General features: G+C 63.5%; 6 protein-coding genes across 6 annotated transcripts in view; 1 reads left to right on the top strand and 5 right to left on the bottom strand.

The window, feature by feature from the left end:
* Positions 1 to 11: 11 nt before the first annotated feature.
* F751_5302 (Chorismate synthase 2, chloroplastic) lies at positions 12 to 2,218 on the bottom strand (the record flags this gene model as incomplete). Its single annotated transcript, XM_011403102.1, has 5 exons — positions 12 to 428; positions 748 to 896; positions 1,022 to 1,151; positions 1,485 to 1,832; positions 2,066 to 2,218. The coding sequence occupies 5 exons, from the start codon at positions 2,216 to 2,218 to the stop codon at positions 12 to 14; spliced, it is 1,197 nt and encodes a 398-aa protein (XP_011401404.1).
* A 267-nt stretch (positions 2,219 to 2,485) lies between these two features.
* F751_5301 (hypothetical protein) lies at positions 2,486 to 3,552 on the bottom strand (the record flags this gene model as incomplete). Its single annotated transcript, XM_011403101.1, has 3 exons — positions 2,486 to 2,613; positions 2,835 to 2,997; positions 3,319 to 3,552. 3 exons carry the CDS (start codon positions 3,550 to 3,552, stop codon positions 2,486 to 2,488), a joined length of 525 nt encoding a protein of 174 aa, XP_011401403.1.
* A 3,434-nt stretch (positions 3,553 to 6,986) lies between these two features.
* Positions 6,987 to 11,990, bottom strand: F751_5300 (hypothetical protein; the record flags this gene model as incomplete). Its single annotated transcript, XM_011403100.1, has 16 exons — positions 6,987 to 7,040; positions 7,171 to 7,273; positions 7,406 to 7,536; positions 7,730 to 7,801; positions 7,987 to 8,093; positions 8,512 to 8,602; positions 8,743 to 8,832; positions 8,983 to 9,070; positions 9,205 to 9,310; positions 9,488 to 9,624; positions 9,956 to 10,113; positions 10,351 to 10,627; positions 10,842 to 10,929; positions 11,128 to 11,221; positions 11,474 to 11,655; positions 11,888 to 11,990. 16 exons carry the CDS (start codon positions 11,988 to 11,990, stop codon positions 6,987 to 6,989), a joined length of 1,881 nt encoding a protein of 626 aa, XP_011401402.1.
* Positions 11,991 to 13,365: 1,375 nt separating this feature from the next.
* F751_5299 (hypothetical protein) lies at positions 13,366 to 14,334 on the bottom strand (the record flags this gene model as incomplete). Its single annotated transcript, XM_011403099.1, has 2 exons — positions 13,366 to 13,704; positions 13,897 to 14,334. 2 exons carry the CDS (start codon positions 14,332 to 14,334, stop codon positions 13,366 to 13,368), a joined length of 777 nt encoding a protein of 258 aa, XP_011401401.1.
* A 565-nt stretch (positions 14,335 to 14,899) lies between these two features.
* Positions 14,900 to 17,289, bottom strand: F751_5298 (putative exonuclease mut-7-like protein; the record flags this gene model as incomplete). The annotated part of the gene is made up of 4 exons (XM_011403098.1): positions 14,900 to 15,020; positions 15,139 to 15,271; positions 15,538 to 16,276; positions 17,140 to 17,289. The coding sequence occupies 4 exons, from the start codon at positions 17,287 to 17,289 to the stop codon at positions 14,900 to 14,902; spliced, it is 1,143 nt and encodes a 380-aa protein (XP_011401400.1).
* A 533-nt stretch (positions 17,290 to 17,822) lies between these two features.
* Positions 17,823 to 18,957, top strand: part of F751_5297 (DNA gyrase subunit A) — a gene marked incomplete at both ends in the record, with an annotated part of 5,551 nt that continues 4,416 nt past the window's right edge. The window contains 3 exons of the mRNA XM_011403097.1: positions 17,823 to 17,861; positions 18,155 to 18,310; positions 18,502 to 18,794. Coding sequence (XP_011401399.1) covers positions 17,823 to 17,861; positions 18,155 to 18,310; positions 18,502 to 18,794 — 488 coding nt within the window. The remainder of the gene's footprint in view (positions 17,862 to 18,154; positions 18,311 to 18,501; positions 18,795 to 18,957) is intronic.

Genomic DNA, 18,957 nt, shown 5'->3' with positions numbered 1-18,957 from the left:
CCCCACCCACCCTAGCCGGCATGCGAGAATTGGGTGTGGGAGGGTACGTCCGCCCCCGCCGCCGAGCTCCGTGGCAGCAGCTCGCACTGGCCGTAGTGCTGCAGCAGGGCGTCGGCCAGGACCAGGGCCACCATGGCCTCCACCATGGGCACGGCGCGGGGGACGACGCAGGGGTCGTGCCGGCCCCGCGCCGCCAGCTGGATGTCCTCCCCGCTGCGGTTCACGGTGTCCTGGCGCGCGGTGATGGTGGCCGTGGGCTTGAAGGCCAGGCGCAGGACCACGTCCTCGCCGTTGCTGATGCCGCCCTGCACGCCGCCGGAGCGGTTGGTGCGCGTGCGAACGGAGCCGTCGGGGGCCATGTAGAAGGCGTCGTTGTGCTCGGAGCCCAGCATGCGCGAGCCGGAGAAGCCGCTCCCGATCTCAAAGCCCTGGGTTGAGCGGGGGTTGAGGGGGTGGGGGTTGGGGTAGGGGCCAGGCGGGAGGGTGAGGCTGCGGAGCAACCGGAGGTGCATGATGGCAGGGAGTCCGAGGCTGGGAGCAGGCGACGCGGGGCGACGCGCCTGGGCGCCGATGAACACAGGTTTGATGGCAGGAGGGCGCAGTGGACCCCTACCCCGCGCGGCAAGGGCGCTGAAGGGCCCATGGCCACTGGTCCCATCGGCCCCCTGCCCCACAACTTCTAGGATGCCTGCATCACCCCCCCCCCCCCTTCTTCTCCCACTCCTCCCAGCCGCCCCTCGCGCGCACCTTGGAGGCGGGGAGCGACATGAGCGCCGCCGCCAGCTCAGCCTCCAGCTTGCCGAACACCGGCTGGCCAAGGCCCTTGGGGCAGCGCCGGACCACGCATGTGACCTCCCCGCCGCACGACTCGCCGCGCGTCCGCACCTCATCGATGGCTGCGGGGAGGCGGGGAGGGGGGTGGGGGGGGGAGAGGGGCGCCGTCAGCGCACAGACCCTTCCGCCCGCCCCGCCAGGTCGCCGCCAGCCCCGCATCATCCTCCACCCCAGGCCGTCCACGCACCGGCATACATGCGCCCCGCGCTATCGGGGTCGGGGCAGCGCACGGGCGTGCTCTCTATCTGCTCGTGCGTCATGGTCTCCTGGTCCACCACCGCCTCCACATCCCTGACGCGGCTGACGTACGCCAGGATCTGTGCACGAGATGTTGGAGGGGGGGGGATTGCAAGGATGCTCGAGGAAAGGACCTCGTCGGCTATCCCCTCTCGACTGGCGCTCGCGACCCGGGCCGGACACGGCGAGGCCCTCGAGCACGACAGGCACTCCCAAGGGTCCAGGGATGGGGGCGGGGGCAGTGCCACCGCATCATTCCATGATTGCCCGGTCACTGCCGCCTGCAAAAACCGCAGTCCTCACATCCCGAAGCCTCTCTCGCGCCGCCTCCAAGGTCCCTCCCACCTCCCCACCTTCTTCCCAACCCCCCTCCGAAACACCACCGACCCGGTTACCCCGCCCCCCGGCCCCACCTCCGTGCCGGCAACCTCGTGCAGCAGCTTCTTGGCGATGGCCCCAGCTGCCACACGCCCGATGGTCTCGCGCGCAGAGGACCGGCCGCCCCCTGCCACGGCGCGGATGCCGTACTTGAAGTCGTAGGTGGCGTCGGCGTGGCTAGGGCGGTAGGCCGCCTCCATCTCCGCATAGTCCCCGGAGCGCTGGTCCGCGTTGCGCACCAGCACGCAGATGGGCGTGCCCAGCGTGGTCTGCCGGTCGGCGGCCAGGCCCGACAGGATCTCCGCGGTGTCGCTCTCCTTGCGGGGGGTGGTGATCCGGCTCTGGCCTGGGCGCCGCCGGTCCAGCTCGTACTGAATGGCCTCCTGCGGGAGGAAAGGGGCAATGGAGATGGGGGAGCATCGGCAATGCTGCCCAGCGGTCACCATGCCTGCAGCCACAGGGGCGGGGCAGGGATACCTCCTGGGCAACACTCAGGCACCCAGGGCCCCAGGATGTAGGCTCAGGCGCTCGTGACCCTTTGACAGGGCGCCTCAAGGTCCCCTACTCCCGCCTTGCCTTGGTGATAGAGAGGCGGGGGCGGCACACCGTCTACCACGCAGCCCACGCCCCCGCCATGACTCTCGCCGAAAGTGGTCACGCGGAAGCTGTGACCAAAGGTGTTGCCCGCGGCCTGGACGACCAGGGGGTTGCGGGCGCGGGGTCCGGCGCCCCGACCCTGGAGGGGCGCCCTCCCACCGACCCTGCCCATCCCCGTGAATGCCTGGCACCCCATGTCCAATGCGGCATGCATTGTGCTGGGATAGAAATGAATTTTCACGCACTGTTTGAGCCTCACCGAGACTCGAGGCTCGACCGGGTTGCAATCACCGGGGAAGTGAAGACGTCACGTGTGTCGAAGGATGCGCTCTGAAGGGTTGAAACCTGATCCGGTTTACAGGCGGGCAGGTGCCTCAGGGCCCACAAGGTCGAGCCCTCTGGCGGCACGCACGTCATGCTCAATCGCCACCAAACCCAGTCAGCGCTGGGAGCGGCGAGACGATCCCAGCAGGGCGCCCAGCGCGGTCCCCGCCAGGGCTGCCACCAAGGCACCCGCCACCATCGCCATCGCCGACAACGGCTGCTCGGCGGGGGTGGAGCTGGGCCCTGCGGCGGCAGTAGTAGAGCGGCCGCGTGCCTGTCCGGCCGCGGCGCCGGCCGCCCCAGGCTCCAACCGGTCTGCAGGCACGCTGGGTGGGCCCCGCAACGGTGCAGGCGAGGGCCCCGGCCCCCCAGCGCTGTGCGCGCAGCGCCTTGCAGTGCGCCGGGGTCCTGAACCCTCGTCCCCGGACGAGCTGGGCCACCATCGTCGACCCTCGGCGCCCCACCCCCGGACCCTGCATCGCTCCTGCCGCCGGGTTGCGCCGGCACGGCGGCCGAGGGCCCCGCGCCGTCGACCACGCCCCTCGCGGGGCGGTGCAGCGCCTGGGCCTCCCGCTGTCTCACCAGCTCCCCCAGGGCCTGCGTCACGCGCGCCGCCAGCGTCCCCGCCTGGCTTGCGGGGAAGTGGAACGCCACCGGCCCCTGCGCCACGCCGCCGCTCGCTCGTGCGCCCCGCCCTGCCGAGGGCTGCGGCGCCGCCTCCCCCGCCGCCGGGCCCCCCTCCTCCGCCGGAAGCTCCAGGCGGCAGACGGGGCAGGTGTTGTGGGTCTCCAGCCAGGGCATGACGCAGTCGGGGTGGAAGCAGTGGTCGCAGGGCAGCTCCACCACCTCGTCCCCGGGGCTGTAAGTCTCGTGGCAGATGGAGCAGGGCTCCCCCGCCGCGGCCGCGGCCTCGCCCTCCCCCGGGTCCTTCTGCCCTGCGGGCCGCACCCGCAGGCGGGGGAAGGCCTCGCGCGCGCGCCGCGCGGTCGGGTGGGAGACGGGCTGGTAGTCGTCCATGATGCGCGTCATGATGTCATCCATGGACTCGGAGCCGGGGAAGACCCCCGCCCCGCCCTCCAGCGTCATGATGCCGGACTGCACCAGGGCCTCCATCAGCATGTCGCGCAGGGACCCCCCCTGGCCATGCACCTCGAACACGGGGAAGCCGGGTGGGGCGTCCATGGGGCTGCTGATGAAGTGCACGACTCCATGGCCTCCGGGTAGCTGGAATGAGGCAGGGCGGGGGCCGGGACGAGGCCTGGTCGGCACCTGGGCGGGGGAGAGGAGAGCGATCCAGTCGGCGGACGGCCGGGCAGGGAGCTCTACGGGGGTGGGCATGTGAAGCCCGGGGTCCACGAGAACCGAACTCACTGGGAGGGGCGCAGCGCCCTGCAGTTCCACGAACCCTCCACCGCACGATGGGCAGACGCCGTCCCACCCCTCCGGCACCGTAAACTGCCGGTGCTCGGTGTGACAATACACCGTCTGCATGATCCTGGGGATACCTAATGCATCATTGAGAATAGAATCATTGCCAGTAGCTGCATGTCACACTCAAGCCTTGGAGCGACGCGCTCACACGAAAGGCCTGGACTCCGTCATATGGATCCAGGACCGGGCCCTACGAATTTCTTAAACAGCTGCGAGTGACACTCTTCGGTCTTCAATCGAGATGATGGGTGAATCTACATAATTTGATGATTGAGCTGGTGCTCTTTGCGCATTCGAGCCAACGAGAGGTGATACATGCAGGCCAAAATCTATGCAGAGCGTTCACCAGGGTGCTGTGGGATGTGCTGTTAAAAATGACTCGAGGACCACTGAAGTGAGGGGTGCCTTTCGCCCTCCTGGCCTTCAAGTAACTGCCTACCCAATTAGGAGCAGAAACCTGCCAATCTGTTCTCGGGCTTGTAAAATGTGTGAAACCTGGTGTTTTCTTATCGCCCCAACTCGGATTCCCTGGATGGGTGGAATGCAGTCATGCAGTGGGGGCGCTCTCATTAGGATGCTGATCCGGGGCAGGGGCTTCCCTTTCTGTAAAAAGTTGACTTGACGTGTTGTCTGACTCCCCAGTACGACTTTGAGCGCACATGTGACCGATTCTTAGGACCTCCATGTGACGCAGAGCGTTAGCTCCTGGGCAGCCAGCCAAGAGAATAGGTGATGGATGGAGTATTACATCAGTACCACATAATGCAAGAAGCAAGTGATGGATAATGCAACAATGTGAGTATATGCCTTATGAGTCAGCGCCCTCTTGGGTGTTTTGTCGTGTCGTCGGTGAGCATGAGCTAGTCGTGATCTAGTTTGCCTGGCGCAGAGACAATCGCCGAGCCATCAGTGACGGTGCAAATGGCATAATCGACCGTGGAGCATGATGAGTGACTGAGAACGGATGATGACACTTGGGTGGATGTAGCCGGCGCAAATGTGTTCAATGCTTCAACGATTGCAACGTTGTTCTGGTTGTAGAAGATGCAGTTGGCTTGCACTACCTCATATGATGAATCCACATACGCGTCCAAGGTGCAGTCGACTCCGTTTGTTTGGTAATGAAGGAAACCCGTGGGGCCAGGCGGAGGTAGAGGCGGCGACGGACTGGGGCTGGGGCTGGGACTGGGGCTGGGGGTGCGCTGGGACTGGGGGAGGCCCTGGGACTGGGCAGGACAGGTTCTGAGACCTCCTCAGTGTCACAGGCTGCGGCGGCTTCCAGGCCTGCCTCTGACTTCATGACATTGTTTGAAGCCCAAGGGACGCAAGAGACGCACCTTGCCCGTGCCTGCATTGGGAGCAGGCAAAGGGGGGTTTCTTTCTGCTTCCATTGAATCTGAGGGTGCTAGTTGCCCAAAGCCAGTATGCCTTGTGGCATTTGCACGCAGATTAGCATTAAACTCCCTTACTAGCTCACCGTCGTCTTCTGGCTTCCAAGTGCTGCCGAGCCGTCAGCATCAGCAACAGCTGCCCCCAGTAGGAAGCCTGAGGCAGAGGCACTGGCACTCGTTTCTGCCGACATTCCAGGGCCAAGACTGGTGCGTGAAAAGCTTCCCGAAGCCGTTGCCGAAGTGTTTCCGTCACTCACAGCCTGTATTTTAGAGAGGGCATAGGTGAGCTGTATGACAACCCATGATACTGGGCAGCTCGACGTTAAAGATCTAAGATTCCCAGCGAGGAAAGCCATGCATCTCAACCTACCTGTCCATGACCGAAACCCATCACGGAAGAGTCAGTCAGAGAGCTGGAGCCCTCCAGCAGCGTCTCCGCACGGGCGTCGAGTCCCGACGCCGACCCAAGGTTTTCACAAGTCGCCTGGTGCCCGGGGCGATGGATCGAAGCCACCATTCGGGACTGCAAGGATAATGCTGCGCCCGGGTGCTTGAGCGTCATACAGTGTCCAAACGCGCGCCTTCCGATGCAAAATCAACGAGGTTAGGAACTCGCAGTCACGACACCAATGATAGCGATGCTCGCCACCCAGGCTAGGTTTGGCCAGCAGCTGCAATGTCGCACTCTCCCATGCGTCATGACGCCACCCTTGCCCCTTTCCTGATTGCCCTCTCGCTCTCCGTGGCATCCGCCTCCAGGTACAAAATATGCATGCCCGGAAATCAATCGACCTGGTGTTACATGTGCGAGCATTACATGGCTTTCCGCGTATCTAATCTCGACTCGGTTGCCATACTCGTACACAGGGAGGCCATGAACCGAATCTGTTCTCTGCAGACGCCCTCGATGAGCGTCTCCTTGCCACCAACCCACACATGAGCCTACAGGGCCGTGTCAGCGTAGCGGGGCAGTTGGATGGTGTCACGTTGGGGACGGTGAGCGTCGCCACCTTAGACCGATCACTCTCATAGATAGCTTTAGCTTATCAGTCGTTAATGCGCAAAGTAGTGTGAGTGACAACTTGGCGTCCAATGCAGCATGGCACACGATTGAACAGTCCCGTAAACGTACTGGATGTATCCGCACACGACCCGGCTGGGCCCTGCAACGACACTTCGCGCACATTGCTGGACCTGTTGGAGTGTATGATGTGTTCAATATAATACAGTAGGAATGGAATGGCCGTGTCAAAAAGCTGTACTGTGATAGCCTGGGAAATATACTCCTGTTGGCAAAAATTCCTCGCGGGAATCATTTGGACACCGAAACCCTTTGTGCGTGTGCAACTCCTGCTTGATCCTAAGCCCCATTGGCACCTTATAACTCTTCTAAACTTCGCTTGGGCAATGAGATACTGAGAAAACACCGTACAACCTCCGGCTCGCATGCCTCCAGTCGTTCGTAGCGTGGCCCACTTGACCTCTCGTACGAAGATGTCACGACGTGGGACTCAACCATTATGTTCGAGGGTTTGCCGAGAGGAGGCAGTGGACGTATGTGTCCGGCCTCCTCGAATGAAGCTAGCTCTCCCCATCCACTTCTGTACGGTCCTTCATCGGACAGGGATTCAGAATGAAAGCAACATATGCACTTCGCAGGTCTGATGCCTATTTACAATATGTAAATCTCCTTGAACAAAAGTTTATGTGAATATTTGAAAGCAGTTAGGGGTAATGTCCGTTGACAATTATGTGGATGGGGTGAGCATAATGGCAGGGCCTGCATACCCGCCTTCAAACCTTTGTGATGGTGAAGGCAACCTGGCGTAGCACCCTGGTCGTGGCGAGCTGCGGGAAAGCACACATTTGTGGGGAGTGCATTGGGAGGGAATAGACTAGCTCCGACCTCCCAGAGTCCACACTGGTGATGTGAGTCGGCATCATGCAGGGAGATGGTCATGCCAAGGGTGTTGCTCACCTGGTTCACGGCCGTCGTAACCATGAAGAAGTACGTCTGGCCCCCTTCCAGCTTGGCAGTCATGGAGGGGATGCAGGCGTGGACTTTGGGGGACCCGCCCGTGCTGGTGTGGGGGTGTGATGAGGGGATCAGGTGCTGAGCGGTGCAGTCCTGACGACGCCATGCCCTACGATGAACACCCCACCCTGTGAGCAGCGCCATCAGCAGTTGGCATCCCACCGCGCCACCACCCCACCTGATGACCTCCATGCGATCGTTCAGGATGGCCAGGCGAGCGCCGATCGTTGTGTTGGAGTTGCATGTGCTCACGTCGACGGTCATGCTGGTCTCGGGCCGGTAGTAAAAGGTGCTGGGGCTCGACCTCCCCTACGCCAAGGATAGACGCCCGCAGGTTGATGAGGCAGGAGTCAGGGGCTCCTGTCCCACCAATGCTGCAACCCAAGGCTGTCGACTGCCAACAGGGGCGAGCCGGCGCATGTGCCTGGCTAGCCAGCTGGACTGCACCCTGCACAGCAGGATTCCACCCTCAGACCCTCTGGCTCCCAGGGACCCTACCCACCTTGGCTATAGTCTGGCCAGGCATAGGCGTTACCTCGTGGATGACGTCCTTTGCCAGGAACAGCTCCAGCATCTGGGGCCGGGGTTGGAAGTATGATGGTGTTATCGGGGTGTGAAGAGGCATTGGTCCTGGCACAGCAAGCCCGGATCCTGGTGGGCATCCCTGGTTGAGGCCTGCCGCGCAGAGCAGCTGGACTGCATGGGGTGGGTGGTTGACTGGTCCTGGCCCTTTGTGGCTCCCGAACGTCCCCAGCCTACCTCGCCGAGGGACGAATTCGATATGGTGACAGACGCCTTCCCAGTGAAATTCAGACTCTCGCCAGGAATGTTGAAGTCTGTCATCGGGCTGACCACGATGTAGAAGTCTGCAGCATTGAGTGTGGGACAGGGTATGCAGCACTCTGCAGCCCAGCCCAGAATTGTCACTCTGACAGGTGACCGCCCCCACTCAAGCCCCTTCCAAACCAGCATGCCCCAGGCCTCGGGTGTGGGTGCAGTCCCTGTCCCGACCATCGGTATCCGCGCCGGCCCTGCCGTAAGACCCTCCTTCCCTCCTCACCCTGTGCCCGATCAAGTGCAGCGAGAGTGCGGGAGCACCCCTGCCTCGGGATTCCTGTGGTGTTGGTAGCCTGCCTGCAAGGGATGGGGTGGGGCCATGGTGGACCATTGCAGCATACAGGCGTTTGGGCCGGTGCATGGAGAGCCACAGGTGTGAGACTCATCCAGCGGAGATTCTGACGCCAGATGAGGTCCCAGCCAGCCGTCCCACTCACGGAATGTCACTGTAGAGCGACCAGTCCTGGTTGAACACGGCAGAGACGACGGTTGTGTTGTCGCTGGCGCTGCCGTGGGGACAGGTGTCGATGACCAGACCCTGCGGGGCGGGAGCGGCCGGGCGAGGGGGCGGGTGAGAAGTGCAGTTCACAGCGAGTGTGAGTCGGCATGCTTCGGCCCTGTAAGGAAGGGCGGCAACCATGGGCGAGGGGAGGGGCCCGATGGGGACCCTGCACCCACCTGTGGGCCGGTGGCAGTGTACTTGAAGTACTCCACGGGCCTGAAGGGGCCCTCACGCTCGGCGATCAGGGTCACGTTGGGACTGTACCTCTGGCAGCAAGCAAGGAGGAAGGACAGGGGATGGATTGGGCTCGGGAGCGTGTAGGGTTCAGCACAGACAGGGGCCTGACCTGTGCGGCTGATGACGTGCCATGGAGGAGGGTCCTTGTTTAAACCCTCATTCCCCATCCTAGGTCTCACCTCGAGACTGATCACATGCCTGAAGGGCAGTTGGATCTCCTGGGGGTTGAAGAAGCTGTTGCCCTTGCGCTCAGCCCACACGGCACCCCTGCAGCCAGGATGGGGAAAGGGAAGGGTATGGAGGGAATCACGAAGGTCCTGTCCAGCTGCAGCCAGCTTCAGCATGCGCACTCTGCCCGGCACAGCTCCACCCGAGGGTCCCCCAGCCAGCCCAGCACTCACGAAATGGCCTTGGTGCGCTCGCTCCACTTGCCGGTCGCATCCACGACCGGCCATCTCAGGTCGATGTCGAAAGCGCGGGTCTCATTGATCGCGAAGCGGTTCGGCACTGCACGGGGATGTGAGAGGTGTTGAGGGATTGGTCACTCACGAGGACAGGTGTGCAGCATTGAGACATGCGCCCAGGTCTCACAACTCCATCCTTTGGCAGCCCGCAAGGGACGCCTTGGGTTCAGAGACAAAGTCTCAGGCACTGATTGACACCTCCGGCCGTCCTGGATCCCACCTGCTGTGATCTCGACATACTGGGGCTGGCTCCAGTCTGCGCGGGTGAACGTGAGCTTGCTGTGGCTCAGCCTCACCAAGCCTGGCTGGCCGGGGGTCAGGGTAATGGTTGTGTTGCGCACAGGCCTCTGCTGGAGCCTGGGAGGAGCATTGGAGGCATCGGGCGGTGACATGCGCGGGCACCCAAGCCGAGAACACAAATCTATTTAGGCATGCGAGCGTGCACGCGCGCACTTTGCACTCCGGCATGCCATTGCCCAGAACGACAGCGTGGGCTCGACTGAGCAGGTGGGCAGGGCAGCTGTGAGTGAGTGGCGCACCGCCTTGCCTCACAACCCTGTTGTTCCCCAGGCATGCAATGGCTGCCGGCAGTGGATGTGCGTCAACGCACAGCAGCGCACAGGGCACGCCACTCGTCCCACTGCCTGACGCGCCCCGCTCCCCCTCCCCAGCCTCCGGTCCCACTCACACTACGGAGAAGCGTGTGGGCCCCCGACGCGGGTTCACCTCCGGCACCACATTGCCGATGGTCAGGGTGGGGGTGTGGCGGGTATACTTTTCGTACTCTGCCCACCTCTTGCCGTCCACCCTGCGCCCGAACAGCTTGTGGAAGCCCATGTCCCAAGCCTGGGCAGCAACGGAGGGAGGGGCAAAGGTGCGGGAGTCATGGCATGTCCTGCCAAGCTGGCCGGCTGACAGGAAGAGCGCTGGCGAGGTCCCAACCCACAGCCCAGGCTCCTGGGTCCGACTGCCCCCAAGCGCAGCCAGGCCCCACTGCAGGGGCAGCCCGGCATGGCGATCGCCGCCTCCCACTGTGGCCCAACGTCCCCTCCAAATCTTGGCATTCTCCCTCTCTCCTCCCACCTTCATCAGCGTCCCGATGTACAGCAGGAGTCCCCCGGAGTCGTCGGTCACCAGAGGGTCCGAGCAGCGCCCCTTCCCCGCCATGGCAGATGCCACGCCGATGACCGCCCCCCGCTCGGCGTCAATCACCCCGGAACCGCTGCTGCCGGAAGCCATGCCGCCGGCGGTGCCCACGCCCAATAGGTAGCCGCACACCTCGGTGGTGCAGTTCCGGGGCTGGCCCTTGAGCACGTGGCCGTCGGGCAGCATCACGAGCTGGTACGTGGCGTCTATTACCCTGCATTGATGGAGGTTCAGAGGCGGGTTGGGGGTCGGGGGCAGGGTCGACAGGGTGCGACCCGAGCTGTGGCTCAGAACATGGAGGGATTGTGTCTCTGCAGAGCCGCCACCGCATGGTGCAGTGCAGGGTGGCCGGGGAAGTTGCACACCGTGCCATGCAGCAGGCCCGGGGGCCCCCTTGCCCCGCATGCCCTGACTCCGGTGGGACTCACTTGCCGCTGGCGATCTTCTGGGAATCACCCATGGGCTGTGACACGTCCAGGAAGCTGAACCCAGGCTCCACCCAGCCTGCATCCCAGCCTGCGGCAGGGTGGGATTGTGCGAGCCTGGCGTGAGGCCATACGGGAGTCGCGACCAATGGCTGCGGAGGGGATATGGGGCAGACAGGCTTGCAAAGGTGCTGCGAGCAGGCGGCTCTCGCAGCTAGTATCGGGGAGCCCAAGTGGGCATGCGTGGGTCCAACAGGCGGCCCCCGATCCCATTTCAATAGAGGCGCACCTGCCGTCCAGGCGCCCCACTCGGGAGGGATGTCCTGCAGCAGCTCCAGCACTGCCGTGTCAGAGGTGATGTCCTCAAACACAACAGACACCCCCTACGGAGGGCTCCGGGACAGGAGATGAGTCTGCAGGCGACTGCATCCATCCCCAAACGGTCCTCTCCCCCGGTGCGTGGCAGCTCCCGTGACCCTGATGCTGCGCGCCATGCGGGCCCAGGCCCTCGCCATTGCGCGCTGGGGCCGGCCTGGGTACCTCCCTTGTGGCTCTGGCAGCGGTGTGCGTCATCCTTGGGCCTGCGCCCACACCCCGCTGCCACTCAAGCACCACCACATCCAGCCAGGCCTCACCGTCAGGTACCGGTCAAAGGTGGCAGAGACGTCGTCGACCTGGGAGGCATTGCACGGCAGCTTGTAGTCGAAGATGACGTCATAGCTGCTCGACGGGTAGATGAAGCGCTGGTCGGTCTGCACCAGGCAGTGACGCGCCGTCAGGATGTAGATCTTGTCACCTGGGCCCTTGATGAGAGTGCCTGCAGCGATTACGTGGCAGTCGGGTGTTGCCTGGGGAGATAGTCGGCCACCAGGGGGTGGGGAGCGGCAACACCGATTATAGTGCATGTCAGCCCATGGGATGTCCATCGTGCACATGATTGGCGCTGCGCTGTTCCCTCAATGCAGCAGATGACATATAAAATCTTGCAATGGAGCGTACAGCAGCAGCTCGATCTGTCTGGGACCGGCCAGATGGCTCACTAAACCCACCTGAGCAGAAATTGTTGATCAGGCCGTGTGTGAGCTGGACCACCGACTTCTGCACGTGTTCCATGTCCTCCACACATGTTGAGTCAATGGAGCAGGTGTCCATACGGAAGAGCGAATCGACGAGGACAGCATTCTCTGCATGGGAGGGATGAGGTGCAGTGTGGCTGTGTGGAGGGAGTAGACAAGTGTCATCCAAGGGCCAACCGGGGGTCCGAACCCGACGGTTGCCGCGTGCACGGCCGCGCGTTGTCAAAACGGCTTTGAAATGTCAAGAGAGCCTGCATGACCGAATGTCAATAACCCAGATCTGCGGCGGCCACCTTGCTGAGGACCGAAGTTGTAGGGCGAGCTGAAAAAATCCACCGCGCCGAGGGTCACCTGGCCACGCGGGGGAGGCACAAATTGAGACAAGAACAGTGTGACCGTCACAGTTGTAAGTCATAGCATTCTGAATCAAAAATGTGTGAATTACTACCTTTGGGGAAAGCAGCGTACACAAGACAAAACAAGGGAGTGCCCAGGCGGGCCACCTATGGCGCGCCATGGCTACAAGGGGCCGATGCTCCCTCTTCTTTATGGGTTCAAGAAGGCTCAAGAACCTTTTGAGTACCGCTGCTTGAAAAGTGGACAGCGTCCCGAGTTGACTCGTTAACTGCCAAAGCCGCGCTGGCGTGTTTCCCTTACTGCGCGGACTAGGTGCGGATGGACCGGAGAGGGGTAGCATTGTCCGCGAGCTTCTCGCCGCGGCGAGGTCCCCTCAAAAACGTCCTGAGAAGTGGGTGGTGCGCTGATATGGAGGTCTTGTCAGTATCGCACGCGTTCCATATGCAGCAAAGTTTAGGACCAAGGGTTTCAAGGTTGAAATATGCATCAGGGACCTACTAAATGTACTTGTTCATAAAGCTTTTCTTCTCAGTGGGGGTTAATGACACTGCTCCAGTGCATCTTTGGAGTCGTCATGCACCCCTGTTCCGTGCCACATTTCGAAAGGCATTACACCAGACATCCCAGCAAGCCGCTGCACTTTATGCAGGATCGAGTTCAATAAACTGCCCGTCAATCATTTGCTGTGAGGACAACAGTACATTTGCCGCTGTGCGGCCGTCAATACTGGAGAGAGACCATCATTCGTCGCATCGCGTGCCTGTCGTAAGGCATCCAGCCACCCTTGTCTCCCATCTTGGGAATTCCTCAGGGTTCTCCCCGCTTCAAACACTGATTATCTCGTGGCCTTGGGTGTACACATCCACTTGTTGTGGAAGCCAGAGGTACGGCACAAATCCAGCGTCTCGTAGCTGAGACAGGGGGCAGCCATGGTACAGGTGGGCCGGGAGGAGGTCCTGCAGGACCAGCCACAGGTCTCTGGCCCCACATGCAGGGTTCAGAGTACCCACAACAGGCATGCACAGGTGTACAGGGTAGGAACGGTGCATCAGAAATCTTCTTCTCGCGTAAGCAATAGGCCTGCGCTGCCCTGATCACACGCGCATGAGCAGTCCGGGCGCCGCCCGGCGGAAGATGACAAAGACGGCCACCGCCAGGGCCAGCCTGGTCACCGCCTTGCCCACGCGGGGGTCGGCGGCCGCGGACCCCGGTGCGCCGTGCACAGCGGGGCGGGGGCCGTCTGGGTCCAGCGCAGCGCGCAGCGACTCGCCCAGCGACCTCAGGAGCTGCGTCACCTGGGCGAAAGCGTCCTCCAGGCGGGCAGCCACCTCGCCGATGCCTGCCGCCAGGCCCTCCAGCAGGCTCATCAGCGTCAGGGGCTCTGCGCCTGGTCCCTCCAGGGCCAGCCGCGGGCGGGGCTCTGGCGCAGGCAACTGTGCGTTGCGGGGGGAAAAGGGGGATGACGAGGCGTCGGCGCCCGCACAGGGCTTGCAGCAAGGACAATGCATGGTTTGAGGCAGCGCAGGGGCAGGGACTTGGCAGCGCCGATGGCTGCAAGGCGTTCCACAGCGAAAAGGAGCCGCCATTTCCCCCCTTCACCAACCCGACCCCCCATTGCATCGTACCAGAACGGCCTGGCCCCCCCTGGCGTCTGTCAACAGGCAATGGAAGTTGGCGTCGCGCTGGAGAGCCTCCTGGATGGGCCCCAGCACCGCTGGGTTATTCAGCAGCCCTGTCAGCACCCCAATCATACCCTCCTCCAGGCCCCCCAAGCCTTGGGTCTCGTCGCAGCGCTCGGCGTACAGCATGGCCATATTGGCCTCGCTCCCCTCGCTGGTGCTGGACCCGGCGTCGGAGGTGATGTCCTCCAGGAGGATGGTTCCGGGGGGCAGCAGGGGACCCTCGGGGCCCACGCCACCCGCCACCGCAAAGTCCTGCAGGGCCTGTGTGACCTCCTGGCGGGACACCGGGTTCCATACCACATCCCAGCCATCAGCGTCCTGTGACAAGGGGGAGCGGGCATGGTTGAGGGCCTGCTTTTGAGGGGCAGTCTCCTCTCTCATGATTGCCTAGCGCAGATACACCTCTGGCTCGATCTCGCATCCATCGCACACATTGAACTTCTCCAGATTGCCACACGTGACACAGGCGCACCTCCTCGACGAAGATGCTCTCGTGGCGGAGTTGAGGAGAGGGCTGCGAGGTGCCAGAGGACAGTTTCAGTCAGCCGATCAGGCATCGGACCACCTCTACGAGCAGGAAGATTGCAATATAGTGTTCACACAAGATAATTACACCTGTCTACAACGACCATCCCCCGCCACCTGCGGCTGTGGCCGAGCAGCTCCGGCACGAAGCCCTGCACCTCCCGCGAGACCCGCTCCTGCTATCGCAGCCGCCGAACGGCCGCAGGCCGTGATCGTGATGCGCTGCATGGCGAGGAATGGGATGTGCAGCACGAATCCTGGCAGACCTCCATCCCAAGAGCGTCTTACACTGGCCGTGTAGATCGCTGACGCGCCCTGCTTTCCACCCCACTTCCGACACACCTGGGGAATGCAACGACCGTGAACGACACCAATACTGGCTAGTGGGCCTAGCACAACGAAATATCCACCCCATGCTTCATCAGACGCGGGCGGCATCAAACACATAGGCATGGAGGCCCCGCCTGCTCCCCAGCTTGGGGTTTTGTCGCACGATGGCGTCCACAATCTGTACCGACACCAGCGCGTCCAGGGCGGCGTACCTGCGGTGCACAGGATGGGATGCAGGGGTGGCTCTTCACTGAACACACCCACTGATGACCCTTGTGCCTGGTATACACTGACAACGCCCACCATTGCAAGCCCCGTCGCCCGCAGCACCTGAGCTGGGCGGGGGTGAGGGGTCGCCGCTGCCAGGCCGACATGCGCAGGCCCTTGTCCAGCGGCTTGCCCAGCATCGCCTCCGCCGCGCTGGAGAGGCCCAGCATGCCTCTCTTGTTGGCCAGCGGTCCCACTGCCAGGGGATTTGAGAGTATGAAAGGTGGAAATGTTTCGGGGACCGCAGGTCAGGGTCAAGCCAGGAAGGCTTGACCGCAATCACCACAGTCTCAGGCTTCCATAGCGCCATCAGTTCCAGGCTCAAGCAATCATTTCACTCCACCCAGAGCACTACGCCTCTCTTTGGACCATGTGATGAGCTTGGGCTCCCGCCAGCCCTCCCACGAAGCCTTCATGCCCCTCCCTCCCCCCCCCCCCCAAACCAAAAAGTCCAATACGCACTGAACGTCCGCAAACGCGCCAGGTCCAGGCAGCTGCGCATGTTGCGCAGGGCGGGGCAGGCCCATGCCAGCTTGGCGACGTCGTCCGCCAGACCGCACCCGGCCTTGACGAGCGCGGGGTCGCACAGCGCGCGCAGCGCTGTGCCGGCCTCTCGCTCCCCCAGGCGCAGCATGTCCAGCACCCACACCCGCTCGGCGTCGGCCAGCTGCAAGATGCTGATGGGGTGCTCGCCGCCTCCGTCCCCGCCGCCGTTCTCCAGCCCCACGTCGGCGTCGGCGGGCTGCCACTCAGCGTCCACGCCGACGACGACCAGCTCGCCGCGCGCGCCGCGGACCGCCAAGCCCTCCAGCCAGGCGCGCACGCGGTCCAGCCCTGCCGCGTCGTCCACGAAGCGCACCGCCGTGGCGGGGAGGTCCAGCGGGAGGTGGCGCGCCGCGCGCTCGGCCGCCGCCGCGCGCAACGCCGCGTCGTCCTCCAGCGCCAGGCCCAGCCCCGCCGCGGTCTCCCGCGCCAGCTCGGCCTCGCCGGCCAGCACCATGGCGTCCAGCACGCGGCGCTGCAGCCCGGCGTCGCCGCCCGTGCGCTGCAGGGCCGGGCCCCAGGCGCCGCAGGCCAGCAGGCGCGCCACCAGCGCCGCTTCCAGCGTCGCCTGGGCCGCCGCGCCCATGCGGCACGCGCTGACCAGGGCCCGGGCGGAGCGCAGGTGGTTGCGCGCTATGCACGCATGCAGCACCAGGGTCTGGCCAGGTGGGAGGGGGTCCGGGAAGGGGCATCACTGGGGCAAGGAAGGGCGTGCTCCTGGGCCCATGGGGAGTACCAACAGTAAAGGGGCCGGAGCATGGCCGACCGCCGTCGCTTGCCCCGCGCCCATGTCCTCCTTTCCCACTCATAACCCCCCCCAAAAAACTAACAACCTGCACGTCGCCGTCCAGCTCCTCCGCCCAGGAAATGGCCAGGGAAGAGAGGCCCTGGGCCACCAGGCGCGGCAGCAACACACCAGGCACCGCCTCGCCCAGCTGTAGGCAGGGCCAGCGGCGCAGCAGCGCCACCGCGCCGGCCGCGGCGGCGTTGGCGGCGCAGGCCTCGGCCAGCCGGCGCGCCATGCCCCCCCGCTCCTCCGCGGTCATCTCCGCCTGGAGATCCAGGCGGAACAGCGTGCCCACTCGCAGCGCCAGCTTCAGCTGGCCGTCCGCGCAGCAGCACAGGAAGGAGCGCAGCGCCTCGCCCCGCAGCGACTCGCGCGCCTCGCCGACTCCCTCGCCATCCGCGTCCCCGTCGGCGCCGGCGCGCTTGCCCAGCGTCTCCAGGGCCCACTGGGCGCACATGATCATGGACTCATCCCAGTCGCCCACGGCGCAGCACTCGGCCACCAGGGCCAGTGCAAAGGCGTGGGCCTGGGCGGGGGGGGCCTGTGGGGCGGTGGGGGCATGGATTCTTGGTTGTGAGCTGGCGGGCACTCGCTGTCTTCCTCCTTGCGAGAGAGGCAGTGGGGGGAGGGGTGCAGTGCACTGAAGCACAACAGGCGGATTCCAGGCAGAAGCCCTGAGTGGCTAGCCATTCAGGCATTGCTGAGTGTCATCAGCGCCTGAGCTGCGATCTTACACAACCAAGCACCTGGCAGAAGGCGAGGGCCAGCTGGCTCTTGGCGTGGTTGGTCTGGCGCCTGTCCTCCCTCAGCCTGTCTATGGTGATGCGGAACATGATCGGCTCCCCTCGTTGCATGGCACCCCTCAGGGCCGTCTGAGGGTTCATCGCGGCCGCGGCCCAGGCGGCAGGCCCCTGCAGGCTACCGGCACGGAGGATGGGCCGCAATGCGCGACGCAACACGCCTCTGTATCCAGTGCATGCGTTGTTAGCCAGGACACCCAATCGGCGAAACAGGGGTGTCGTTAATGAGTAAGCTCAAGGGGAGAAAGGCCGTGCAGATCACTTCCGAAGTGCTTGCGAGGCAACAGGACGGCAAAACGAGGGGAAGGAAGTCAAATGGTTATTCTTATAACAACAAAGTACCAAGTACGATAAGGGAAGGATTGTTTCCTGGTAACTGGACGAGATGGGGACCATGGCCACAGGGACTAAAGCATGCATGGCATGCTGGGCAATCCAGACTGCGAGACCGAATTCCCAAGCGCAGCCAGCGCGACCTATTCCCACGCACTAGGTGGAAACAATACGAAGATTAGATTATGTCTAATATCTCGTGATTCCTGCGCCTTTTGTCCATCGGCACTGGCATTCCCTTCACACTCACACGCACCCCGGGCGCCCTGGGGTATGGGCAAGGAATGAACACGGGAGACATGCGCCTCGACGCGGCCCGTAGGGTGGGAAGCTCCATGTTGAGCGGACGCAGCTTCCTCAGCGGATCCCTGCCGTGGAGCACGAGGGTGCCCCTTCAGGTGCCCACTTCCTCCCTGCAGCCACATGTGAGCTCTTTGTACCCGTGCTGGCAAAGATAAAGGGATGGGGCAGGGGCATCAGCTGAGATCACTGTTCCTCTGCAGCAGCATGGAGATACCATGGACAGAAGTTGTCCAACATCTTGTGTAAGCATTAATACTTTTCTCCACTGGCATTCCCATGACATCTTCTCCCCTCCCCCATCACCAATCGCCAGGGCCACCACCCTCTGGATCGGCAGCGTTGTCCCCAGCGCCCCTCCTTTACCACCTCAGCCTCGCCGCGCAATGGGGCCGCCGCCCCTGAGCCCCCCATCGCCAACCGCATCATCGAGACGGAGCTGGTCGCCGAGGCCGAAAAGTCCTACCTCTCGGTGCGGCGCGGCTGTGCTCCTGTGCCTGGAGGTTGTGAAAGGAGCAGTGCAGGTTCCCACCCAGGAGGAGCCACAACCCCCCGCTGATTCCCTGGTGGCGGGGGCCTGATGATTTCCCCATCCACTCCCCCGCCTCGGCCCACTGGCCCCTCCCATCACCACCATCATCCCGCGCCCACCCACACACACAGTACGCCATGTCTGTGATCGTGGGGCGCGCCTTGCCCGACGTGCGCGACGGCCTCAAGCCGGTGCACCGCCGCATCCTGTTTGCCATGCACGAGCTGGGCATGACGCAGGGCAAGCCCTTCCGCAAGTGCGCGCGTGTGGTGGGCGAGGTGCTGGGCAAGTTCCACCCGCACGGCGACACCGCGGTGTATGATGCGCTGGTGCGCATGTCGCAGCCCTTTGCCATGCAGTCCCCGCTCGTAGACGGGCACGGCAACTTTGGGTCGCTGGACGACGACCCCCCCGCGGCCATGAGGTACCTGGGGGATCAGAAAGGGGTGGCTGCTTGCTTTTATGGAGGGTGTGTGCGTATGTGGGTATGTGGTGAGGGGACAATGAAGTGGCTTGGCCGAGTCGCAGTGACCGCCGCGTGACTCAAGGTGGTTGAAAATAACTAGTCCGCCCACCCACCCACCATG

Source organism: Auxenochlorella protothecoides (assembly GCF_000733215.1).
Source record: "Auxenochlorella protothecoides strain 0710 unplaced genomic scaffold scaffold61, whole genome shotgun sequence".
Classification (NCBI taxonomy): Eukaryota; Viridiplantae; Chlorophyta; class Trebouxiophyceae; order Chlorellales; family Chlorellaceae; genus Auxenochlorella; species Auxenochlorella protothecoides.
This window is presented reverse-complemented; position numbering and strand designations above follow the sequence as displayed.